The sequence below is a fragment of the Trachurus japonicus genome, chromosome 4, assembly GCF_045865225.1.
Source record: "Trachurus japonicus isolate A0001 chromosome 4, Traja_1.0".
NCBI classification, from domain to species: domain Eukaryota; kingdom Metazoa; phylum Chordata; class Actinopteri; order Carangiformes; family Carangidae; genus Trachurus; species Trachurus japonicus.
In genome coordinates this window covers 5,476,658-5,501,039 of record NC_140910.1, presented here as the reverse complement: position 1 = coordinate 5,501,039, position 24,382 = coordinate 5,476,658, and the positions used below count along the sequence as shown (strand labels likewise).

At 42.2% G+C, this 24,382-nt stretch overlaps 1 protein-coding gene across 2 annotated transcripts in view; it reads right to left on the bottom strand.

Annotated features, from left to right (window-relative positions):
• LOC146988328 (cadherin-2-like) overlaps positions 1–24,382 on the bottom strand; it is a 105,154-nt gene that overhangs the window by 53,938 nt on the left and 26,834 nt on the right. For both annotated transcript variants that reach the window (XR_015035693.1, XM_085773515.1), the window contains exons 3-7: positions 15,726–15,967; positions 9,610–9,783; positions 8,183–8,338; positions 1,060–1,204; positions 777–949 (exon numbers count right to left, since the gene is read on the bottom strand). Coding sequence is in view for 1 of the 2 variants with exons in the window: in XM_085773515.1 (XP_085629641.1) it covers positions 777–949; positions 1,060–1,204; positions 8,183–8,338; positions 9,610–9,783; positions 15,726–15,967 (890 nt within the window). In the remaining variant the exon portion in view is untranslated. The remainder of the gene's footprint in view (positions 1–776; positions 950–1,059; positions 1,205–8,182; positions 8,339–9,609; positions 9,784–15,725; positions 15,968–24,382) is intronic.

Sequence of the window (24,382 nt, the reverse complement as noted above, 5' to 3'; positions counted from 1 at the left end):
TACTTTTAAAAAGAGATTAAAACAACAATTGCTATTATTCAAATATGTTTAATTCTGAACCTTGTGTGGCTGAGGGTTCAAATTATGAAAACTTTTCACTTGTATGTATTTTTTAGTTATTTATTTTCATCTACCAATGTCTCATGTGTTGTATTATGTATCTATGGGATAATCTTAGGTGTTGTGTAAAAGCTACAGAGAGCTTCTGGGGAGTCCCATGGTACAGAACTGTATCCTGCTAAACTGATGTTCTCTGACATTTTCTGATCAGTGCAACAGTTTATAAAATGTTGCATTGATTCACTCACCTGCCTGCTTCCTCTCTTTCTCTCTCTCTCTCTCTCTCTCTCTCTCTCTCATTCTCTCTATCTCTCTCTCTCACACACACAAACACACAGGCACATTAACAAAAGCCCTGAGGGACTGACTGGGAACACCTACGCATACACACATGTTTATTTGTATATGAAGCAGGAGAGTGGATCGTCAGTGTTTATATGAGAGGTGTGAGGTAGTCAGAGCTGATCACATCGCTGTAGATGGATGTCATCGGTCCGAATAGATCCAGAATGTTTTAGATATAAGAGTGTTTTAGTTTTTTCTTTTGTTTTTTTTTAGGTTTCTAAAAAAAGATATGCAGAGGGCAGAACTATCCACTGAGCCGTCTGTGCACCACCGGAAATCCTGCAGGTTGTGGAGCAGCTGCTCCATATGGGGTAAGGGATGAGCCTCACACATGTCCACACAATAAGACACACACACACACGGACACACACCTCTCGATCGAGGCCTGCTGCCACAGTGATGATGTCACCAGTTTTGTTGTTGATGGTGAACATGTTGGAGGAGGGGCTCTGGGGATTCTGGGAGAGAATCTTGTAGCGCAGCATCCCATTGGCAGTCTTTGGATCATCTTTGTCCACTGATGTCACTGTCATCACAAAGGATCCTGGGAACACAGCAAGACAGCAGACAAGTCAGTGAAGAGGGATTTAAAAAGTCTGTTACACCTGTGTGTGTGTGTGTGTTGTGTATGTGTGTGTGTGTGTGTGTTTGTACCAGGCTTGGATCCCTCAGGCACAGAGCCGTTGAAGATGGTGTGTGTGAACTCTGGTCTGTTGTCATTCTGGTCGATGACATTGATGACGATGTCGATGGGGTTCTCCACTTGGTTCCCATTCAGGTCCACAGCGTGGGCTCGCAACTGCACACACACACACACACACACACATTTATCACACATTAGGTTTATGCAGCATCGACAGTCCCTGACATAGTGTTTTCTGCTTCTGAGCATGTCCAGTACATTTTAAAGGGATATTTTTTCAACATTTTGGCATATTCACCCATTGCCATAATCCCTATAGTCTAAGGAGTAGACTATACTGTGCGCCTCTGTTGCGTTAGCTGAGCAGCTCGCGTCTCTGCCCTGCCGATCTAAGAACAGCTTGCACCGGCAATTAAAGGTAATGAAGCTACTCCTAAGACTATAGGACTATAGACTGGCAATTTTCCAAAATGTTGAAATATCCCTTTAACAAAGTTAACTTATGTTCAGTAGCAGGGCCACGCCCCAACCACACCTCTAATCACTAATCAAGCCGACATATACTGTACCTGGCCAACCCCTTCTTCCTCTGTCCGTCCTAGATATCTTGACCACATCCCTACCTCCATCCTCCCCTCCCTTCCCTCATCCCTCCCTATTTAAAGCAGAAGTAAGTGGAATTTTTGTGTTAATATAAGTCTTAAATAGTTTTATACCATGGTCTGGGTGAATCCTCGATTCTGATTGGCTGCTGGGTGTCCATTAAAAAGTGATAATGGACACCCATAAAGATGTTCCGGTCAAATTGCCTGATTACGTTCTAAATATTACTGCGCTGGCTCAAACGCTTGTTGGTAACCACGGCAACGGACACTCGGACCAAAACAACTTTTTTTCAGCGCATCACGGCACTGGAGTCTGTAAACACACCAGCGGTAAGAAGTGCACTGGCCGTCTGAAAAACTTTGTGTCACGTAACATTTAAGCCGTCACCTCACCTCCCTTCACTGATCAACTACCAGGCTGTGGCAGAGTCACTGACTGTAACGTTATGCTGCGGTCACAGCCGGTCCCTCTTTTTTTTTTCTTTTATCGCCGACGAGTGTTATTAAATAGTCCGCTCGGCTCAGCCACTTAAAGACGTATGATTTTAACGGTAAAAACAACATTAAATTACAAGTAATTGATTTAATATGTATTTATCTCGTAAGTGACCATGGTATAAGCGGGATAATGCCCTTCGAGGTGTCCGATTATCAGAGATTAATGGACTTCGTGGAAGCAACCGTTCACGCCTCCGCGTCGTCCATTAATTTCTGATAATGGACACCTCGTCGGGCATTATCCCTTACATATCTTCCTACAGCAATCACTTATATAGAATGTTTGGTCTGAAAAACGGGTCTGTCAGTCACTCTGCTCTGCTGTAAGCCGAGGAGAAAACTTTCCTTGTATCCTACAACCTTTATCCAATGAGGAGAGAGAACGGCATAAAGGGGCGGTCCTCTCTGTGTGTGCAGCCAAGGGATGCGCGTGAATGTGGTGACGTAGGGACGAGGGCGGGGACTGCTAACTCCATCGGCTGACAGAAAGTTAGCCAAAACGACCGGATCGCTTACTTCTGCTTTAACCAGTGCATACCCTTCCATGTCCCAATCTGTGTACTGTCTTGACTCTGGAACCCCCACTCTGAGTCTCCCTCAGCTGGTCTTCATCACATCCTCTCAGACCAGCAGCGCAAACATCAACCTCCTTTCTCCTTCATCCCTCCGTTCAATTTCCGTTCCCCATCCATTTAAATGGCACACTGTTGTGGCGTGGTCCTTGCAAGTGAACATGGTGACATTACTGATAACCATGATCATTTTGGTCACTATCATTGTGATGCTTTTTTTTTTTTTTGCAAGGGAAACATGTCATACGTTTTGCTTTTTCAATAAGCTCAATAAAGATAGTAAAATGAAAAAAGCCACTGGAGTATTTATTCAGCATCACATGGTCAGACGTGTTGAGTGCAGCCATAGCTGGAACCTTGATAAGTCATTCCTTTGCAGTGCATGTAGCATCTGTATCAGGCTCTCAAAGAGCCAAAGCCCCCTCATGAATAAACATGGCAGCCAATCCCAGCTCCCAGCTCTGACAACTACATCCAATCATATGCATATTCATCAGACGGCTTTAATGCAAATCAGCCTGCTGCAACTCCAGATTTCCACTCCCTTGTGTGAGCGGTGTGTGTGCATTCCTGCAGATCAAAAGGTTAGGCTGTGCTCTCTGAGGTGGATGTGACTGTATTAGATATAGTGAGCAAACAGCCACAGTCTCTTTAAACACGGACTCCTTCATCTCTGTGCATAGGAGAGAGGATATATCCAGGAGAGAGCGGCTGCACGGATGAAAACAACAACAGCGGCTGACGTGCGACTGTGGTGGTGAAACAGACTCGGAGTAGATTCACAGGAGGAAAAATCATCTCAAATCTGCTCATTTCCTCAGCACAGACGCTGCAGTGTGCAACTTTCACACAGAGCATAAAGGTGAGTGGACACTCAGGGCCTCGTTGCACAAAGCAAAAAGTTTTTCATATCAGCCTGACGTAGGGTTGGAAGCTATAGAGTACTAGCACTTCCGGTTCCCTCGTCTAAAAGTCAATACGTTTTTTGAATGGGATTTTGGTAAAATACCTCAAATTAGTAGCCTAGAAATCCAGACGCACCCTAGCAGCAGCAAATCTATTTGCTCCGTAGGTGGGTCTAGAAACGAGCCATAGGAACTTTTTGAGTCTCGAACACCGTTTGTGTTCACCAATCACAACGCTCTATCTGTTTAGAGAGTCGTTGGGCGGGCTTAACGCGATGACGACATACATTTTAATTGGCTTGTCAGGCTAACGTCATCCTGCTCTTTGCTCTGATTGGTCGAGCGCTACCCTATTGCGTGCAGAGGCAGTTTGAAAGACAGCCTTCATCCCGCCCCCTGGATTGAGCTGAGGTCTACCGCTCGTTGCCAGACTAGACATTTTAATGATATAGTCTGGCTTGTCAGGCTATCAAATTAGGTCTGTGGTTAACAAAAGCTTAAGTGACTTTCAGGTTTTGTTCTACGACATAAAACACGTCAGTAAATACCCTACTTTTTTTTTTTTTTTTTTTTTTAACCTTTATTTAACCAGGCGAGCAAATTAAGAACAAAATTTTTATTTTCAAGTGCAGCCTGAAGGGGAAGGGGGAGGGGAGTGCTAAAAGTGAAAGCAAGGTTAATAAATTACACAGAAAAATTCAATATAATACAATACAATACAATACAATAAAACGTTAATCAATAGGGCATATTCTTTCAGTAATGTAACTGAAGGGCAATACTTGTGAATTTTGAGGCTTTTACGTGTGGTAAAAAAGGCAGTTGCTAACAAGTAGCTCAATACGACTACAAACCCTGTCTGGGGCATTAAACGTCATCACCCCCCAACAGGCCAGAGTGTTCTTATGGAGGTTATTTTTAGGGCTGCCCCCCTGACCAAAGATTTTCTTTTATTTATTTTTTTTGCCATGCAGGTCCCTACAAACAAACAAAAAAAAAACTGACAGCGTGTGAGTGTCACGACTTCCTGTATCTGGCCCTTCAAATTAAAAGCCCATGTAGCCTTTCATATAGCTTACAGTTCAGTCATATTGGTTTTGACTTTTTTGCTGCGACCAATCGACCAATGAAATTTTGGTCGGCTAATGACTTTTTGGTCGACCAGTGCTTGGTTGACTATTTGGGGGCAGCCCTAGTTATTTTGTTATTTATGGGTCTTCAACGTCCCATTTCCACATTATACAATGTTTTTAAAATAAAGCAGCTGAAATCAGTGGAAAGCTTAGTGGTGGTGACGTCAAAAGTCATGCGACCGTGTACAGTAGTAGTCCCATGAAGCCTAACGTTAGCTTTTTACTTCTGGCCATCGCATTTAAGCTTCAAATACGGTATAAAAGGTTTTCATATGTGAAGATTATCTCGCTGAACAAAACGTGTAAGTATCATAAACTTGCGTTAGCCACAGAGCTTATTTTCTGACATAATCCAAAACACAAATCCCATTCACTTTATTTTCTGGGAACCAGCTTGATGCTTACCGTAACTTCCGGGTTTTGACGTCAGCCCTGGCGCACTCTATAGAAGGTGCAGAAAGTTACAGCGGTATGAAGTGGATTTCGACTCTACTATGTGACTGGTGGAGCAGCTCTAGAGCAGCACCGACATCATCACATCAGTGGAAGGCAGCAATGCAGGAGTCATGGCAACGCACCGCTGCTGTTAGTTAATGAACCACCGGTAAAATTTGACATAGTAGGAGGCTATACTTAATACAGGCAGTGGTTAAATACAGTCGCCCCAGCAAGAAGGCAGAGGCTGGGTGGAGTGTGTGTGTTCTCTCTGGGTTCGCTGGTTAACTGTGACTCTAAATGTGTGAATGTGAATGTGTCAGCTGGGATCGGCTCCAGCCCCTCCCCCGCTGCATGTACAAATAGTTATTTTGTACAATGCAGAAACAATGAGGGCAATTCTTTCAGTAATGTAACTGAAGAAATGTTGAAGATATTGTTTGAACCAAGAGAGTATTTGGGGGATATCACTGTCACTGTCACTGTCTACGCTTTATATTATACAATGACAAACACTGATCAGTCATAACATTCTGACCACCTGCTTAATATTGTGTTGGTCCCTTTTTCTGCCAAATACAGTACACAACAAACTGTGCTGCACTATGTATCCTGACAGCTTTCTATCAGAAGCAGCATGGACTTGTTCAGCAGTCTGAGCAACAGTATCTGGTCTGTTGGATGGGAGCACACGGGCCAGCCTTCTTTCCCCACGTGTATCAATGAGCCTGTGGCCGCTTCACCACCGTTCCTTCCTTGGACCAACCAGACCGGGAACAGCCCACAAGACCTACAGCTGCAGCACATTAGAGACCCTTAGAGTCCTTAGAACTGGATCAAATCCCATTGTTTCTGCTTCTAACACATCAACTTTGAGGACAACATGTTCACTTGCTGCCTAATGTATCCCACCCACTAACAGGTGCCATGATGAAGTGTTATTCACTGTTATTCACCTCACCTGTCAGTGCTCAGGAAGTTAGGCCTGATTAGTGTAAGCAGTGGACCAAACCATCCAACCCTAGTCTGACACTAAAGGTTTAATTAAGATTGTTGCACTGAATCTCTTCAATGATTTAGTCTTAGTTAAGGAACAAATTACGTACTTTTGAGTTTAATTCAAAATTTTAAAAAGTTGGCAACATTGAAGAATTAGTGTTGACCGATATCTATTGTGAGTAATATCACAAAAGACTTCAATTAAATTAGGAAAAAAGAGGCAATAATTTACTCCCACAAGCTATGCACCCCAGCCAAACGAACCAGAAAAAACTCAACAGTCATAGCTCTGTGAGTGACATCAGAAGACTTGAGAAAAAACAACAACCAGTCTTCTTCATCTCAAGTGCTCAACAAGATTGAAACAGAGAGAAAAGCTTCATTTTCAACATCTCAGTCCTCCCACAGCTTGTTTAACCCCCCACTAGCATTCGGATGATATTGAACTGTTGTGGAAAAGTGACAGGAAACCTTTATGTGTGTAGCCTGCAGCTTCATTAGGAGGGAGGGGGCAGAGGAAATGTCCGATAGTGTCCTTTTTCTGTCCTCATCCCTCATTCAGCATTGTTTTTCCTTAGTTTAGACTTCAGCGTGTTTTGTGCAACTTAATTTATGAAAACCACAATTAAACATTTGAAGGAAATCTCAACTTAAGTTGTTTTGTAGGAACAACACCTGGCTGCTAAATGTTTGTTGTGCATCTGTGATGTTTCACACAAAGCATGGTGGAGGTGGAGCTGAGTGTCAGTGCTAGGAGCGAGGGAGCAAGTGCGTAGGTGAGGAAAATGATGGTGCTAAAATAAAAGAACAAAAAAACAACAGTTGTGTTCTTTACAAAAAAAGACAGGTGTTTACAGGGAAACTGTAGAATATCAAAGTAGCTGTTTGACTGAGGAGCAAGAGGATGAAAGAAATTCATCTGGATGGCAAAAAAAAAAAACATACACCTGGAAAACCAGCAGCTTCAAACACACAGAGGCTACAGCTCACACACAACTTTTCTCTAAATGATGAATGATGGGATGCTGGCGGTTTTTATATACGCTCCTCCTGAACAGACACAGTGTGTGTGTGTTGCTCTGAGTGACTTGTTCCTACATTAAGATGAATGTGACACTACAGTTTATTTAGACTCATCACTCCTACGGTCTCTTCCACTAAAATGCACAGGAGGAGGAGATTCTTTGTACACCACTGCTCTCGCTCTTTGTGCTGCACATCAATATCAAATGTGAGCTTTTTTTTTAGGCTCTTTTAATTTCTAAATTAAAAATGGCCATGTCATTTAGCCTCCAGCTTACATGTTCTACTTTTACTCTTCAGATATTGTTTTAGCTTCAGCTTTTGAATTTCTTCATACTGATTTCCAGCCATTTAATACAAAATCAGCCTCCTTCTTACATGTTCTACTTTTTAATCTATTCTCAGCGATTGCTTCAGCTATGTTAGCAAATAGCATTGTTTCATCAGTTTTCTTAACTTTCAGGTTAGCTGCAGATTTGAACTCTTCGAAATCTTCAACTGTTACACTTAAACATGCAGGATTTCTACATTTTTTAACATTCCTAATGCTTTTACCCCTTTAAAAGGCATTCATCTCTCAGCTTACAAGATTTATGTTTTAGCGTCTGCCTTTTCAACATTGCTTCAGCAGTTACTTCAGCTAATTCAGCATTGTTTCAACAATTTCTTCAGCTCATTCAGCTTTGCTTAATTAATGGCATTCAGCTTTCAGCATTCACACGTATTTCCGTCAGGAAATGCATTCTCTAGTTTCTACTTTCAGTTTCGTCTTTTGTCTCAGCACCAGTGAATATTAGATATTTGGTTATTCAAAGGAGGAAATGTGAGAGAAGGGCTAAGCAGCACAGACACTGAGCTGCTGTAGAGTGAGAGGAGCAGAGCACAGACACAAGTGTTTTCTATCGGTGTGAAGGACTGACAGTGTGTGTAAAGTTAAAGGTGAGCTCAACTCTCATAATCTTACATGGAAGTTGGAGATGTGCTCTCTGTCCAGAGGCTTGGTGACAGACAGCTGCCCTGAAATAGGGTTGATGATGAAGATGCCGGTTGGAGGCTGGTCGGCCCCGGGGCCCGTCACGCTGTACCGCAGCATCCGGTTCTTGTCCCGGTCTGAGCGGATCTGAGGCAGAGATGGAGAGGAAGGAGAAAAAATCAACTTCACATTCTGACTGTGTGTCACCTTCCTGGTCCTGCACAGGGACGTCCTACATGGTGATGTCCTACACAGTGAAGTCCTACATAGTCCTACACAATTATGTCCTACAGAGTGATGCCCTAAACAGCAATGTCCTTAAAAGTGATGTGCTTTAAACACCAAAAGGTCCATATTGTATATAGGCAGATGTCCATGTGTTCTTTGATTATAAAGCCTTGCCGTTACTACATCCAAAGGCTGTGTAAAATCTGATCTCTGACCTCATAAACAGACTTTGGAGTAGGGGAGTGCAGTACTCTTATACAGTATTTGTGGTTTGAAGAACAAACAGCTCTAGCAACAACAGGCTGGTGAGCCAATCAGAACAGACAATCTCTCTTCTGATTGTCTGACTGCTGTCCAGGTGGTCCAATAAAAACAGATTTTGCTGTGGAATATCTATGTGTGAAAACAACAAGATGTTTTGTTAAAATGTGTCTGCCCTGTTTCCAAGAAGCTTGTCACAATGTCAAATGATATTAGACTCCCTGACTGTCTGAGAACGTCATGAACACCAGCCCAGTCATAACAACTATGTGAGACTGAGTGAAAATATGTCAAGGTTAAGGACTCCTGAGAGCTGAGATGTAACACACTCTTATCAGATTATAAAAGCCTGAACATCTGAGTCCACGGTTGGTTTTTTTTTGGAGGTTCCTAGGTTGTTGGATGTTTGTCATACTGTGTTTCTCAATAAAACTTGGCTGCTGCTGAATGTTGCCTTTCTCCTGTCGTCTCCGAGTCTGAGCTTGATCAACTAGAATTCTTTAACAATTTCACGTAAACACTCTGAGAAACCAAATCCTGGAAGGTTGGATCCCTCCATCAACATCTTTCCCTCTCTCTCTCTCTCTCTGGTTGCAGTTCTCTCTGTGCCTCATATTCTTGTTGTCTCATACTTCACCTCCTTTTTGTTTATTATCATTGTCATCATTTTATGAGCAATATCTCGAGTGATTATTAAATGTTCTCTCTGGTGGAGTTATCCGATGTAAGTGCTGTGTAATGGTAACATTAGGTGACTCAGACCTCAGAGGTCAGCTGGCGCACGCCTTCTCAGTGTCGCAAGGGTTAAATGCAAAAATGTTTTTTTATTTTTTGGCTCCTAGCTGCTGGGATACTCTGACAGACTGCATTAAGTCTGCGTGTAGCTTGTATGTGTGTGTCTGTGTGTGTGTGTGTACGTTGTGTCTTACTCTGACTAGGTCCTCGGGGAACTGTCCTCGTGAGTTCTCGGGGACATTGATCGGCGGAATGACCCAGTCCCTCTTCACGCGCCTCAGAGTGCCATCTCCCCTGACAACTACGCTGCGCCATGGAAACGAGATCACTGGTAGCTGCTGAGTCAATGTTGCATCATCAGGCTTCACCTGCAGAGACAGTAAACAGGCATTGTTAGTGGGCAAGATACACACACACACACACACACACACACACACACACACAGAGCACGGCTGAGTTGCAGAGCCGTCCAGCTGGGAGGCCTTGGTGACTCATGGTATTTCTGACCTCATTCCAGTGACTTGGATTAATGCTCTCGTTATAGTCGTCTGATAAATGACCACCACCTGTCACTGTGTGTGTGTGTGTGTGTGTGTGTGAGTTCATAGAGGATGATGACAAACTCTTTGCCTTCCACCTTTCACCTGCCTATTCACCTGAGTTCAGGCTCTGACAGTGTAGGCAGAGGTCGGTGCCTTCAGCAAAAATAAAAAATATGTCCAATGCTTTATACTGCTGACATGAGGTGAAAATAATGTATTTCAAATTTAATTTGTAAGAAGAGTAATGAGGTTATGTGAGTCGAGTTATTACATGAACGGTTATCAGGTAAATTAATAACAATACAAACAGACAACGGAACAAATTGCCTGTTTCCTGTAAAGCTTAAAGTGCAGCAGGAAGGGAGGAAGATCAGGTGAAGAGGTGCGGTGAGAGATCACAGTAAGAGCTGGTTAGACATGAGTGTTAGGAGAGGAGCTGCTCTCTGGGGAGATGAGTCTTTAAGACAGAGAGGGACGCCCTGCCCTGACAGACTCCAGTAGCTTGTTCCACCTTCAGAGAACCACAGACCAGAACTGAGACTGTCTTGTGTGCAGTTCAAGTGTAGTTCGAGTACAGTAGATGGAGCAGACCCTGAAGTCCCTTTGAAGGCAACATTAAAGAGCACTAGAGACTGAATTTGATTCAGGTGGCCATTAATAGACAGTGGAAGGTGGTGAGTGGTAAACTGACATATGACCAGACCAGATATATATATACAGCTGTGGAACAGGTCTATTTTCATGTCAACAAACACATTAAAGGGTTAAGAATGATTGAACACATGTGACATGTCTTCATGTCCCAGCAGAAACAGACACCTTCCACTATGTCTACACTGATGCTATACTATGTATATGATGAAACACAATCACTTCAGTTTTGTCATTGTTAAAGCAGAAGTAAGTGATATATTTGTGTTAATATAAGTCTTAAATAGTTATATCTTCCGACAGCATTCACTTACATAGAGTGTTTGGACTGAAACACGGGTCTGTCAGTCACTCTGCTCTGCTCTGAGCCGAGGAGAAAACATTTATCGTATCCTACAATTTTTATCCAATGAGGAGAGAGAACGGCATGCAGGGCTGTGTGTGCAGCCAAGGAACGCCGTGAATGTGGCGACGTAGGGACGAGGACTGTTATGGTGCGTTCAAGGAAACTCGTATATTTCCGACCGTGAAGTGGTACCAGTTCGATCTGGTACGAGTTCACCGGTCGGAAGTTACGAGTGGCCGTTATAGTGACTTTCACCGGTAAAACAGGTCGGAAAAACACGAGTGGGTTGCCTGGAACGCTACAAAGTCGTAAGTTGTGACTTGAAGCTGTAATTTACGATTTCAAAAGCCTGCCTGGAACGCAGCATTAGCCAAAACGACCGGACCACTTACTTCTGCTTTAAGTTGGAGAGAATTGAGTGACATGAAGAATTTATATCAGAGGAGTTAAGAGTTGCCACACTGCTAGGATCTGAGGGTTGAATAGGGATATATAGCTGGGTGTCATTAAGAAAACACCACCATGATTTGAAATAATCTGACCAAGAAGAAGCATATAAATTGAAAATATAAGGAGCTATTGAGGATGGTGACTCAATGGTTGATTTGACAGAGTTATTAAAAGCAATTTAAAATGTTCTGTTCAAAAAGTAGGACTGTTACAGAGTGAGAGCTGAGTCTTTGTTGCCTGCCCGTGACTTCAGACGGTGTTGCAGGAGAGTGTGGTTAACTGTGCTGAATGCGGCAATTAGATCTAAAAGAACCTCCAGCGAACAAAAACCATTGTCAGCACCTAATAAAAGATCATTTGTCACCCCTACATGAGCTGTCTCTGCTACGGTGTGCTCTAAAACCAGATCAGAGACTATAAAAAATATTGTCTTTATTTAAGTGAGTTGAGATTAAATTACTTTCTGAAGATCCTTGGATTAAAAAAAGGCAGTTTGGAGATAGGTATGCTATTATTTAAGGACAGAGGGTCCAGATTGGGCTTTTTTACAGGGGGGGTCGAATAATAGAATGTTTGAAACAGTTTAGGAAGGAGCCAGATGACAAATAGCTGTTAAAAATGGCAGGGTTGACTGCAGGCAGAACATCCAGTAATGACAAAGCTGTTTGTCTCGAAGAGGGCCTTAGGATTATGGTTATTACTAGAGATGGGTGAAGAAAAGTAGATCGTTCTTGCATTCCTGACCGCATTTGTGACAATAAAAGCTGATTCTGATTCTGATTGTGACAGGATTTCAAGTCTGTTTTGCAGGATTCGTGGATTGATCCACATTTGTTTCTTTTCAACTGAACTTGTTCCTGTTTTCTGCATTGTCCTCTTATCATAAGCGCTCTAGTGTGAGCTGCTTGACTTTTGTTTCTTAGTTTTAAAGAGTACTATTTGGTTGAGAATGGACAGGCATTGGATGATTGTAGCAGCACATCTGGATGGAGTTGGGATGTTGACTGGTTGAAGAATAATGGGGTGAAAGAAAGAAGCAGAATCAGTGGTAAGAGTGGGGGAGCATGTTGAGAAGCAGAGACTGATGTTGTAGAGTTACTTTAAAAACAACTGGTTTATGATCTGATACAAGCTCACCTACCAAGTTGGTAGGTGTTCAAGAGACAAACTGGAGGAGAGCACAATGTCTAAGGTGTGGCCCTTGGAGTTTATCTATTATTTTAATTTATCATTGATGGATTGCACAAGGTTAAAATAATCTAAAAGATTTAAGAAAGAGGCTTGTTTATGCCGTTATGTGCAGCGGCTGTCGTCCGTCTGCCGTCTGCCCAATTTCACATGAATGCAGCATGAAAAATACGACTGAGTTGCTTGCGATATACAACCGCAACGCTAGATGGGAGTAATTCCTACACAATGTACCTTTAAAATAATTTTTGGTCAGCTCAGAGTGCCCAGATTGGTTAAAAGAGGATCTTTCTTCTTAAATTCATCCAAGAGTCAGCGTAGATCACCAATCTTTTCATTTGCCTTTTTGAGTTGAAGACCATCTTCACAGTTTGCGGTTGGCATTGTGCCATTGTCCAATGACTACGATTCTTCGCCGGTTTCACAAAAACCTGGGTAAAGATCTTTTTAAGACAAAATGCCCAAAATGGTTTTTCAGGCAGCGTTCTCTGAATGATTTCAAATCAGTAAAGCGAGGGCAGCCTTGTTTCAGGTCAGAGAGTGAAGGCAGAGTGAGTTCAAAGGCGCTCTGGTATGTGTGTGTCTGCTCTGGTTTATGTTCCTGAATGTTCCACAGCAATAATTAATCAGCAGAATCATCCCACACTCACAACTCTGCTGTTTCTCCTTAGCACCTCTTTCAGCTGTTAATGAAACCCAACACTTCTTGCAAGTTCTTCTACAAGGGGATGTACCACAGTAGCCTGATGGTGACAACAACACACCACATAACCTCAAGCTCTCTCTCCTGGTGCCATCACAGATGTTTGATGCATCATTTTTATATTTAGAAATAATTTAAAACTGAAGTAGAAACAACATTAACAGGTTTTCTCACTAAACTATGATGATGTGTTGCTGCTCATCCAGTCAGGGCCATGGCTTGTAGTAATATGAACCTGTCGGGAATAAAAGCCTTGTTGTTTGGGCAGATGGGACTGATGTATGAGACGCCCATATATTTTGCATATGGCAGTCCAACAGAGTCAGACTCAACACTTGATACACAGTAAGTGAAGTATTGTAATAAAGGGTGATTGTGAATGTGATGCCTGTTTGTCTCACTCTTCAGTTTCATGCGATAACAACCCTGGTCCTTCCTCCGTGCTGACACTGCTCCTCTGCCAAATGACTGTTGTTAGCTGCCATCAATGCCGCTCATGTGTTTTCCGTGTGAAGAGCTGTTGACAGCTTTTTCTCTCTCTCTGTGATTCTCCTATGACCGACTGCAGCAAGCCGTGCTGATGGAGGCTAAAGCATATGGCATCCGGCTATTTCTGGGCCGTGTTTAGAAGAACAGCCAATCAAGGCCAGTGTCTTTTCTAAATACATGCAGAGGGCCTTATTATCGCTGTTGTGCATGAAAACTGCCTAACAGATGGCTGCTTGACTCGCTTTGTCTCGGCGATCAGGACTTGGCCAATCCCAGATGCCTGCTGGGCTGAAAAAGCTGTGATTTTATATCTGAACATAGTTCATCCAACATTACTGGAGCTGTGGGGAAGTAACAGCCCACCAGGCTCAGACTGTTTAATGTCGCAGCTTGTCCAAAATTACAGCTCTCTCCCAGAAAACATCAAACACTGGCTTTCACACACTCACAATCAGGTGCATGTTCATCCTGTTAGGCTCTACATAAGACTCTGATATTACATAATTCTTTTTTTTTTATGATTCTGCTGTATTTGTATAAAAGCACAATTATATGATTGTATTTCAGAATTACACATAATATTTTAAAAGAAATCCCTCTCAGCTACCTTTGTAATAACACATAATTACATTATTGAATTTCATGTGTTAGGTGGTTTTTTTTTAATAAAAGATAATTATATCATCAATAAATCATGTTCCTTGCAGTCGGAAATTAACAAGATTCTTTGTGTTTGGACATAAAGGAAGAAAAATATTTCTGTGTATTTTGTTGACCAGTCATGAGCCAGTCACAAGCCCATTAACATGCACAACCCACAATAATAATAACTGAGAACTAATTTGTTTCTAGATTTTGTTTCTAGTTTATTTTACAATGTATTTATCACTCCCTGTAAATAAGACCAGGTACAAACCTAACAACAGTCTGAACAGTGTGTGGTCGGTCAGTGTGTGAAATTGTGGGGGGGATACGCCAACATTTTTTTTTTTCATGTCTTGCCTCACTCCCGAGTCCATGACAAGCAGATAGACACCATCCTTTCGTGCAGTAACAAGGGAGAGCCTGTATCGCCTGTAATTAGCTTAACTCAAATGCTGGAAGTGTATCAGTAGTGTTAGCCTGCCTCCACCTAAAGTCATCAGAGAAACTCTTCAGCAACTCTAAACGGAAACCGGCGGGCCGATCTTTGTCTCAGAGCTGACAAAACTCTCCGGTAACTGGTAACGGGACGAGATTGGTCAAAACAGAGGGTTCAAGCAAAGACGGTTTATTTTGGTTCAAGCTAGCTACATCGAGGGTAGGTTAGCTTTCTATTTCAAAGTAAAAGCACAAATTCTATCGTCATGGTTTTCTGTATGTAAAGGGCAACGAGTGTTTTATTTTGTGAAAGTAACCGGAAGTGCGTTGGTCACAATGGCTATCTTGAGTAGCGCCGAATTCGTCCGAACAAAATAGTAAACAGCTGGTATTTAGACAAATTAACGACACTGCTGATCTAAATGGCTACTTTCTCGCCTAAAAATGTGGATAAAGTGATATATTTACAGAGTTTAGAGCTAAAATGAAATCTATCTATCTCTATCTCCCTTGTTACTGCACGCACAGTCGAAAGGATGGTGTTTATCTGCTTGTCATGGACTCGGGAGTGAGGCAAGACACGAAAAAAAATGTTGGCGTATCCCTTTAAACCTATTGGTGATCCCCTGTAAACCCCTGACATCACTGTTCCCAGAGCTTTCCTACAATATACTTAGAGAGGGAAATAAGAAACAAAGACCTGTCTCTTTGAGCTGAATGGAAAGCATGAATGTGAATAGAGGATAATGAGACAGCTGGCTCTCTCTGCAAACCACAACCTCCAAGTCAATAAGCTTTTTATTCTATTTGCTTATTCAAAGCAAATAGAAAAGAACAAGTCTCGATGAATCCGCTTCGTACCTGGGTGACTTGCTCAGGGCCTGGGCTGTTGCTGTCCGGACGGACCTGGAGGTGAACTCTGGTCTTCCAGACCTGTTTGGACTGCAGGTCTTGGGCGTAGACCACCACCACCGTGCTTTTTTTCTGCGTTGCCAGGTCCAGGTGCCGCAGGGTGAGGACCACGCCGTCCTCGCTCACCCTGAAATCAGACGACTCTCCAACCTTGAACCAGACCTTCCCGCCGCCGCAATCCATGAAGCTCACTGTGAAAGGAAGAGAGATGGAGACGCACATCAGACTGAGTGGAGAAAACCATCAATCACCTGTCTGTGTGTGTGTGTGTGATAAGGTTAATAGACTAAATGCACCCCCAGCAGCCACCTCACAGGGTGTTTAACTTTTCCATCCTTGCTGAACAGATGCTGTCTTTTATTTCAAAATGTTGAACACAAACACAATGTGAAAGGACAAAACACTTAGAGTAAAAACATGTTGTCATCATGGTGGAAGCAGCTCGAGGTCACAGCTCTGTATCAGTGGCTTTTATGGAGCTGCATTTGTGCACCAGAGTATTTGTGTGTGTGTGTAGAAAGGTATCCTGTTTTGGATTCTGCTGATTTGCTTCTGTTCAGTTGAGTTCTGACTCTCTGACATCTCAATGTGGTTCTGGCTGAACTCCATCCATGACCTTTTGCTTTTGCTACACCATAACATGATCCAGTACATCCATTACTGTGCTGCAGCGGCCATTCAGGTTTGTCCTGCACACATTCCTCAGGCCACATGCATACTACTTTGATATACTATATAATAAGTATCTTCACACCCTCTTTACACCTTTTGACAAGATTGTGTAGATACTAGGGGTGTACAGCCAGTATCTGAGTTTGGATTTGGGCTTTTAAAGGGACAACGAGGAGTTTCTATTCGGTTATAAAAAAGTCTCACGTTAATGTGGATGAATCTCCGCTACCCACACTTGTTAATGGGCCCATTTTCGATAAATATATCGTTCTGTCTCTATCGTTATTTTGTTATTATTAGTGGTGGCGGAAATGCTGGGCGAGCCGACCAGAGCTTCCTTACTTTCAGTTTTGTGGCGAGTCATGAGAATAACGCGGCCGAATCGCCGTTTATGGTCGGAACTACAATGGTATGTGAACCTCTTTGAACCTCTGACTTTAATTATTGATGAATGAAAACATAAGTCCGTCTTGCGCCGGTCAAAGATGTGCGCGCGGAGGCTCATAAATGTAGTGTGAAAACGCTTCGCTTTTCCAAAACTCCTTGTTGTCCCTTTTAAAAAAAAATTTCGGATTCGTTATTCATATTCGGGAAGAAACCGCACCAGAGACTTCCGCCGAGCTAGCCGGCTAACTTCCGCTTAGCTCTCGGCTAATTAGAACGGGAATTAAATAATTGAATCGTGCAGCTCTTCTAGACTTTACAAACGTAATCGGACTGAATGGATCAAATTCAAACTTGTAGTGAAACCAGTCGTTTCACGGGGTTGTGACACTCAAACAAATGTATCCACCGTTTTATAGGCGCTTCTTTTCCCGTTAAGGTGCATTAGTGCCACCTACTGTGTTGGAGTGTGAACCAGAGTCACCTGGTTGTGTGCTGTTGCTCCACTGTGATAATGTCGGGGACTCTTTACCAAAACCAAACTGTGGCAGTGTCTCGTGCATGGATGTGATTGGCTCGAAACCTGCACCAACATGTTTTTTTGTTCCGTTTTGTTTTAATCTCTTGTAGCTGACTCAAAATCATGCTCAAAACACACATCCAAACGTTTCTTTTTCTTTAGAAAGAAGCTCCTGAATAATGAGGAGAGACTTTGGACAGAAGAACTATTCTGGGTCAAAGCATTATTTGTGTACTTCTGAATAACGTATTGGGGTTCGGGTGCATCATTAGTAGATACCCCTGATATGGATCTGGTCACTGTTTTAAAAAGCTATAAATGTAAATGTGTAGACAGCCTCAGTCTAAACGGCCTTCCTTCAATTAGAGGCACTTTATCACACACATGTTCCCTGTAGAGAGGTTCTCCATAGGGAACATCACTGTATGAGTCTCTTGGGTCTAACAAACCTCTTCCCTCCTCATTGAACCCAGCGTTGTTTATATTCATGTCTCCTTCCTCACTGGCCACGTTGATGAGGTTGTTTCAGTGAAGCCAGTTTCCAGCTGCCTCTGACTTATACACCCAGGATTGCACATTTGGAACCAAACAATGAAAACTGCCTCAACGGGCGACCACATGTTAAAGGTGAGTCCGTTCTGTCATTTAAAGACTGATCTGGCAAAGTTCAGCCTGCCAGAAGCACACTTGTCTCACACCGGAGGTCAGTGTCTGCCCTGATTGATTTTCTGTGTTTTGTGGATATAAATGTGCATTTATTTCTGACATTATCTTACAGCCTCAGACAGACCACGGCGTGGACACACTCAATAAGACTCTAATGCACATCGAGCATTCTCATCTCACTAGAGCCAGGTTTCAGATGGTCCCTCATCCATTTCAAGAACATACTGTGATCTGAGAGAAAACTCTTCAAAGTGATGCGTTAAGATTTGAATTAAATTCAGACATGAATGGTGGTGTATTTGCTTTAGTTCAAGGTCAGATATGTGACATGAATATAAAGACACCAGAGACCAGCAGTCTTGAATAAAAGGTATAAGTTACAATTTGCTTATAGGTTTGTGTATTTTTATAGGTTTGTTTTTTATTAACTTACAACAGTGTTGCATCGCATTGCAGAGGGTTACAAAGAAGTCTCTTTTTTTGCCTGTAGCTACCTTTTTCCCTTGATAAACCACTTGGACATGCTGAGAATTTTGTTTAAACAGTGACTGAGGGGTGGGGGGTATTCTGCAAGCACACTTTCTGTTTAATTTAGCCAACACAGTGTATTCTTGTCAGTTAAGTATGAATATGGTTGGTCAAATAACTTTATCTGAAATTCAAATTACAGGGCCAGCTGTTTGCTAAAAGGTATAATGCAAATTATACCTTTTAACCAAAAGCGCCAGTCACTAGTATCTTTGTGACAGTGTTTTACCCTGCACCTGGACCTGGTATGACTTTTTGCAGTTGTGCACACCTTTTCTGTACTTCACAGATATGTGACATAACATCATTAGGAGTTTCCTCCTCCCTGTCATACTTTTGTCCGTAAAGACACATCTGAAATATTTCAGCTGAATGTCTCCATAAAGTCTCAATCAAACATCCTCTCAGACGGAGCGGTCACATATGAGAACAGTCTACTTCATCCACTCACATCATGTCTGTTTTATTTCTGCTTGCTTGTAATGAATTACTTTGAGCCTCCAGGCCTCAAACCAGCTGAGAAGACTAAACTGTTTTTCTGGTTGAGCTGTTCACCATATGTAGCTACGCCTGCACATGAAGTCAGTGTTCTGTAGAAAATCTACAGTATCACAATGATGTTTACATATATACTCTCTCTCTCTCTGTCTCTCTCATATATATATATATAGGGCCGGGACTTTAACGCATTAATTACGATTAATTAATTACACAAAAATTAACGCGTTAAAAAAAATTAACGCATTTAATCGCACTTACTTAATTTTTTTTTTTTTCTCACATGTGTCTACGTGTGGTGCGCCCGCACGCGAGAGAGGCGGCAGTTTGAGAGGCTGACTGGCAGAGATGAGAGCTGGTGAAACGCTAGCATGGTTATTTAAAACACCATCTCTGTTCTCTCCCTGCACATAGATACACAGACACGGGCGCACACGCTAAATGCGCTATATAGCGCTAATTGCTCAGCTGCAGCGCTATATCTATGACCTGTCACTGTCACAGGTGCAGCTCATCTCATTATGATAGGACTACACCCTCAGAGCTCTGTCTTCAGACTGTCCTGACCTGTCCCTGAACATCACACAGGGACAACATGGAGCTGCCTGTGTGATTGGTTACTGAGTTTTATTAATGTTTACATCAGGCTGAGTTCAACAAATCAGTTTGTGCTACTGTGATTTAAGTAGCCTAGTTAAATACTACAGTAATCATCATATTGTATTGGAAGGAAATACCATTTAATCTGTATGTATCAAATATCGATTAATGAATTAATCGATAATTTGCATCCCTAGTCTGTTGGTCTTGGTTAAGTACCACCTTGAATGCTTAAGCTTATGTATTCAGTCATTCAATGCTATACTAAAATCCATGTGAAAAAAAAATGCTTCTCACTGTCCTCAGGTCAAATATTTGTATGCAATTAAAATGCGATTAATTGCGATTAATTAATTACAAAGCCTCAAATTAATTTGATTAATTTTTTAAATCGAGTCCCGGCCCTAATTTACCGTATATATATATATGTTCAAGATAGTTATTTTAAGTAGCTTTTATTTGTTAATTGGTAAGCACTGTAAGCAAGAGGGCTCTGGGTTAACAAATTGAACTTACCAGGATTAAAGTCTTATTCTTCAAGCTTCAACAACAGTTCTCTGCCTCAAACTGTATGTTTGTGTATGTGTGTGTGTCGTAGTGACAGCTGGGTGTTTCTAGATAAACTCTGACGGAGGCGAAGCCATGAGCCAGCTTCCATCTCTCCTCTGTGAGCTCAGCCCATGCAGACAGAGGACATACAGAGTGTAGTGTTTCATGAGCCTGTGTCATTTAAAACCAAAACTTATCTACATGTCAGATTAATTTACAGTTTTGTCCACAAGTCTGCAAGAAACACAGCTGGACACCAACATTATTACATCTGGTTGAATGTAGGAAATGTCAGAACAATGACAGTTTGATGTAATAAGTGAAGCCAGCTGACATCATACTGCTGGCTAGAAGGGTCTCAGACTGATATGAGAACAGGTGTGTGCTCAGTCAGACTATCACCCAGATCCTCTATCTGCTTCATATACTCAGTCTACAGTCTAACATGTGAGCATCAGCTGCTTTTCTATGGTTTCTGTAACTGTGTTCTATTTCCCAGAGTCCACGGAGAATATTTTCTACCCTTGTACTCTAGATGATTCATTAGTAACTAAAAAAATAGATATTACCTCTCCATAGCTGTATATGCCTCCACCAAAACACTTTTTGTGTTTCTCAACACATCACTTTCACAAGAACAAAACACTATTTTGTGAAACCATGGTGATCGTGACATTTGGCCGCCAAAACCTAATCTTATCATCTTAGGCCCTGTTTACACGACAACGCTCAGGGGTGAAAACAACAACATATTTTATCAGAAGCGCCTTTCCGTTAGACGGCGACAGTGTTTTTGGGGCTTCGGCTTAAAAATGCAAAAAAGTGAAACCACCCTCCAGAGTGGAAATCTTCAAAACGCTCCACCGTCACGTTCACATCTAAAGGGTAAAAACGCAAAAGTCTCCTCAAATCTGCTCACGTCGCGTACGTGTTTACGTCACAGGCATGTGCCAGTACACATGCGCATAGATACAGTACAGTATGATCAGCTGTAACAACTGTAACGACGGCGCAGCTAAAAAAAATATCCTCTGGGGGCACACGTTTAGTCACAGACACTCAATGGTGTGTTTGAGCCAAGTTTGTCTGCTTTCGTGTACCGTATTCAAAGATGGCGATGCAACATGGCAGCCTCCAGTGGGTGTACCGCCACCTATGTATTTGTAAACAACTTATTCTGAGCTATGAGACAGCGGTTGTGATTAGACTTAGGTAAATATGTATTTATGAAAGCAATATTTGATTTTTGATAATAAAAAGCCAAATAAGTAACATACTGTCCCTTTAATAATAACCAGCTTTAAATGACTGTAAGCCCTGATACTTACTGCTCCAAACAGCATGTTGACATTCCTACATGTTTAACAAAAACAGAAGATTTTTTTTCACCTCACCAGACATGCAGGACACAGAGCCCTGGTCTGGGATGTCTGACCTGGTTTCCATTGTCCTCGTCTCCCCCCTGCTCTTCTCTTACTCTCTGCTTTTTTGCAGAAAAACAATGGCTGCACTGTGTTCCAGTACATCTGATCTAACGGATCAACTATGCAGTCTTCCCCCACCCAAAGTTTAACATGTCAGAAGCAATACTCACTAGTGGACTGCACATGGGTTTCTTACCGCCACTCTGGTTTCCCCTGGCAACTCTCCCTACTTTTGGAGCCAATTGTTTTCCTCTGGCCTGGCTGGGTGGGGCCGCTCACTCACACACCCGCTCCTCCTCAGAGATTAACATGCTAAATCAATCAACGGCAGCCCCCGTCAAGGCCGATGTGCTGCTGATAAACACGTTGAGCGAGCCGGTGGTCAGAGTCACAGCCGCGCTATCATCACCTGCTGCTCGCAGGTCGTTTGCTGAGCCACAGGTCGTCCTGTGGAGCAGCTGGAGCCGTAATGTGCCGGAGGAAAAAAAACACGACTTAAACACGCTTCACAGACGACCTGCAACCAGACAGACGCAGACAGAGGACTCGCACTGTTCTCGTGTTTCTCACTTCACCAGTGAGACACTAGCTGGGTTGACATGGAGCCAAATATTCCAATTAGGATCGGTTTAGATGTCCAAACTGAATGAAAATGCTCCATATAAACAGCACAGTCAGAATAAATAGGCCTTTCAGTGAGGCGGAATAAACCTTTTCTTAAACAGTTAACCTCATTTGGAATGAATTCAATCGGAAAGAGGAAAAAGTGCCCATGTAAAACCACCTAGTAGTAACTCATGGTTTAGTCAAAGAATAACACGTCAGGTCTGATCTCTGATCCTGATGGAAGGACTAGTCTGAAGCCCCTTTTCCACCAGTGTTCTCTGGAAACACCCAGAGCTGGAGAAATGCAGCCTTCAGTTTATAACCAACTAGCTCAAAAGGTGTGTACAGCGCACACAGGTGACTGCATTATTGAAACAATGGTTAATGATGAAAAGCAGGGCATGTTAATGAAAATAAGCGATAGCCATTCTGTTCTGAATCTGCAAATTAATTTTTTTCCTCTAGTATCAATAAAGGTATTTATTAATTTGACAAATTTTCACTCCTTTTGCTGCTTTAACATGTTTCAGATATTTCAGACACAGACACCGTGAGTGAAGAGCTGTGACACATCAGTTTTAGCAGTTTGTACAGCAGCTAATAGCTCACTTTGTGATGATGTCGCTCTTTAAGGTTCTGCGTCTTATCAAACTGTGTCATAGGTCGGTCCTCCTCCTCCTCCTCCTCCTCCTCCTCCTCCTCCTCCTCCTGCTCCGTCACCTGTGTGTCCCCACAGGATTCCACTCCAGGGTCGGTTCTATTCAGCCTGTACATGCCCCCTTTTGGAAACATCATTAGACATTAACATCTCCTGTCACTTCTATGATGATTCATTCAAACACTGAAGGCTGCAGGCTCTTAGCAGCTTAGTGGAAGCAGCCTCACAAGTCCAGAGTAAGGACTGACTGAATAATCGGCCGGCCGATTTAATAAACCGATTATAGCCATTGGAGAATAATTTTTTATCAGCCAAAAGTTGGCTGATAGACACCGATGATAACACTTATATTTTTACTAATAAAGTGCAGGAAATAGGACTTGGTTTTACTGAAATGATAATGATGAATATGATGTTACTTATCCACGTAACTAGCTACGGATAATAATAAATTCATTATTCATAAATAGACTTGCACTTTGCATGATTATTTTATTTCCCAGAGCTTAGCTTTTTTTGCGCATCATTTAAATATTAAAGGGGCTTGTGATGTGATGTTAGGATTGTTCATATGTTGCTTGCCCCAAATTTTTGACAATAAAAGTATTTAAAAATAGTAAAATGTTCTCCCATCAATTTATATCTTTGTAATAGCTATTTGTTTTATTTAATTTCTTTTGTGAAAATTAAAAATCTAATCAGACGATATATCGGTAATCTGAATTCTTTGTTCCCTAATATCGGCATTGGCCCCAAAAATCAATATTGGTTCTGCCCTAGTCCAGAGTTCCAGAACCTTCTAACAAATGAACTTCACCACCTCAAAACACAAGGGAATTCTCTCTTACTATTTTGTTCAGAGTCATTCCCCCAATCAAACTGATTCTGTACTTTCTAAAGAGATGTTTAGAGACTGCAGCCATTTTTCTTTCATTGTTGTATTTCGCAAGTAAGACATCCCTGTAACAATTGAACTCACCCTAAAGACAAACATTTTCTGCGGTGGTAAACAGGGCTGAGCGGTAGGATGTGGTTCCCTGCTTGGCCATTGATTTTTAAAAAAAAAGGCTTCATTTAGCCAGACCCTGGATTCCTCAGACCTGAAAGTCTGTCTCTCCTGTATGCTCCATCATCAGACGGACTGACGAACTGATCTTTATAAAAACTCTTTTTATGAGTGTATGGTAAGAGCTGACGATGTTCATCCCTTCATGCTGACAGTTCGCCATCTTCTTAATTGTGACTTCCTCAGGATTATGGTCCATCTTGCAAAACTGAAGTCGTCTCAATGTTGTTTTATCAGCATGAAAATGAGGCAATGAACTTCAGTAGCCTGCGCAGTCTCCAGACCCAAGTCCAGTAGAACCTCTGGGATGTAGTAGATCAGGGCATTGGCAGCTGGAATGTGCAGCTGATGTGATGTGATGCAACCATCACAACAACATGGACTCTTGGACTCATGGACAGTTTCAACATCTGGTGGATCCATGAAATGAAGAAC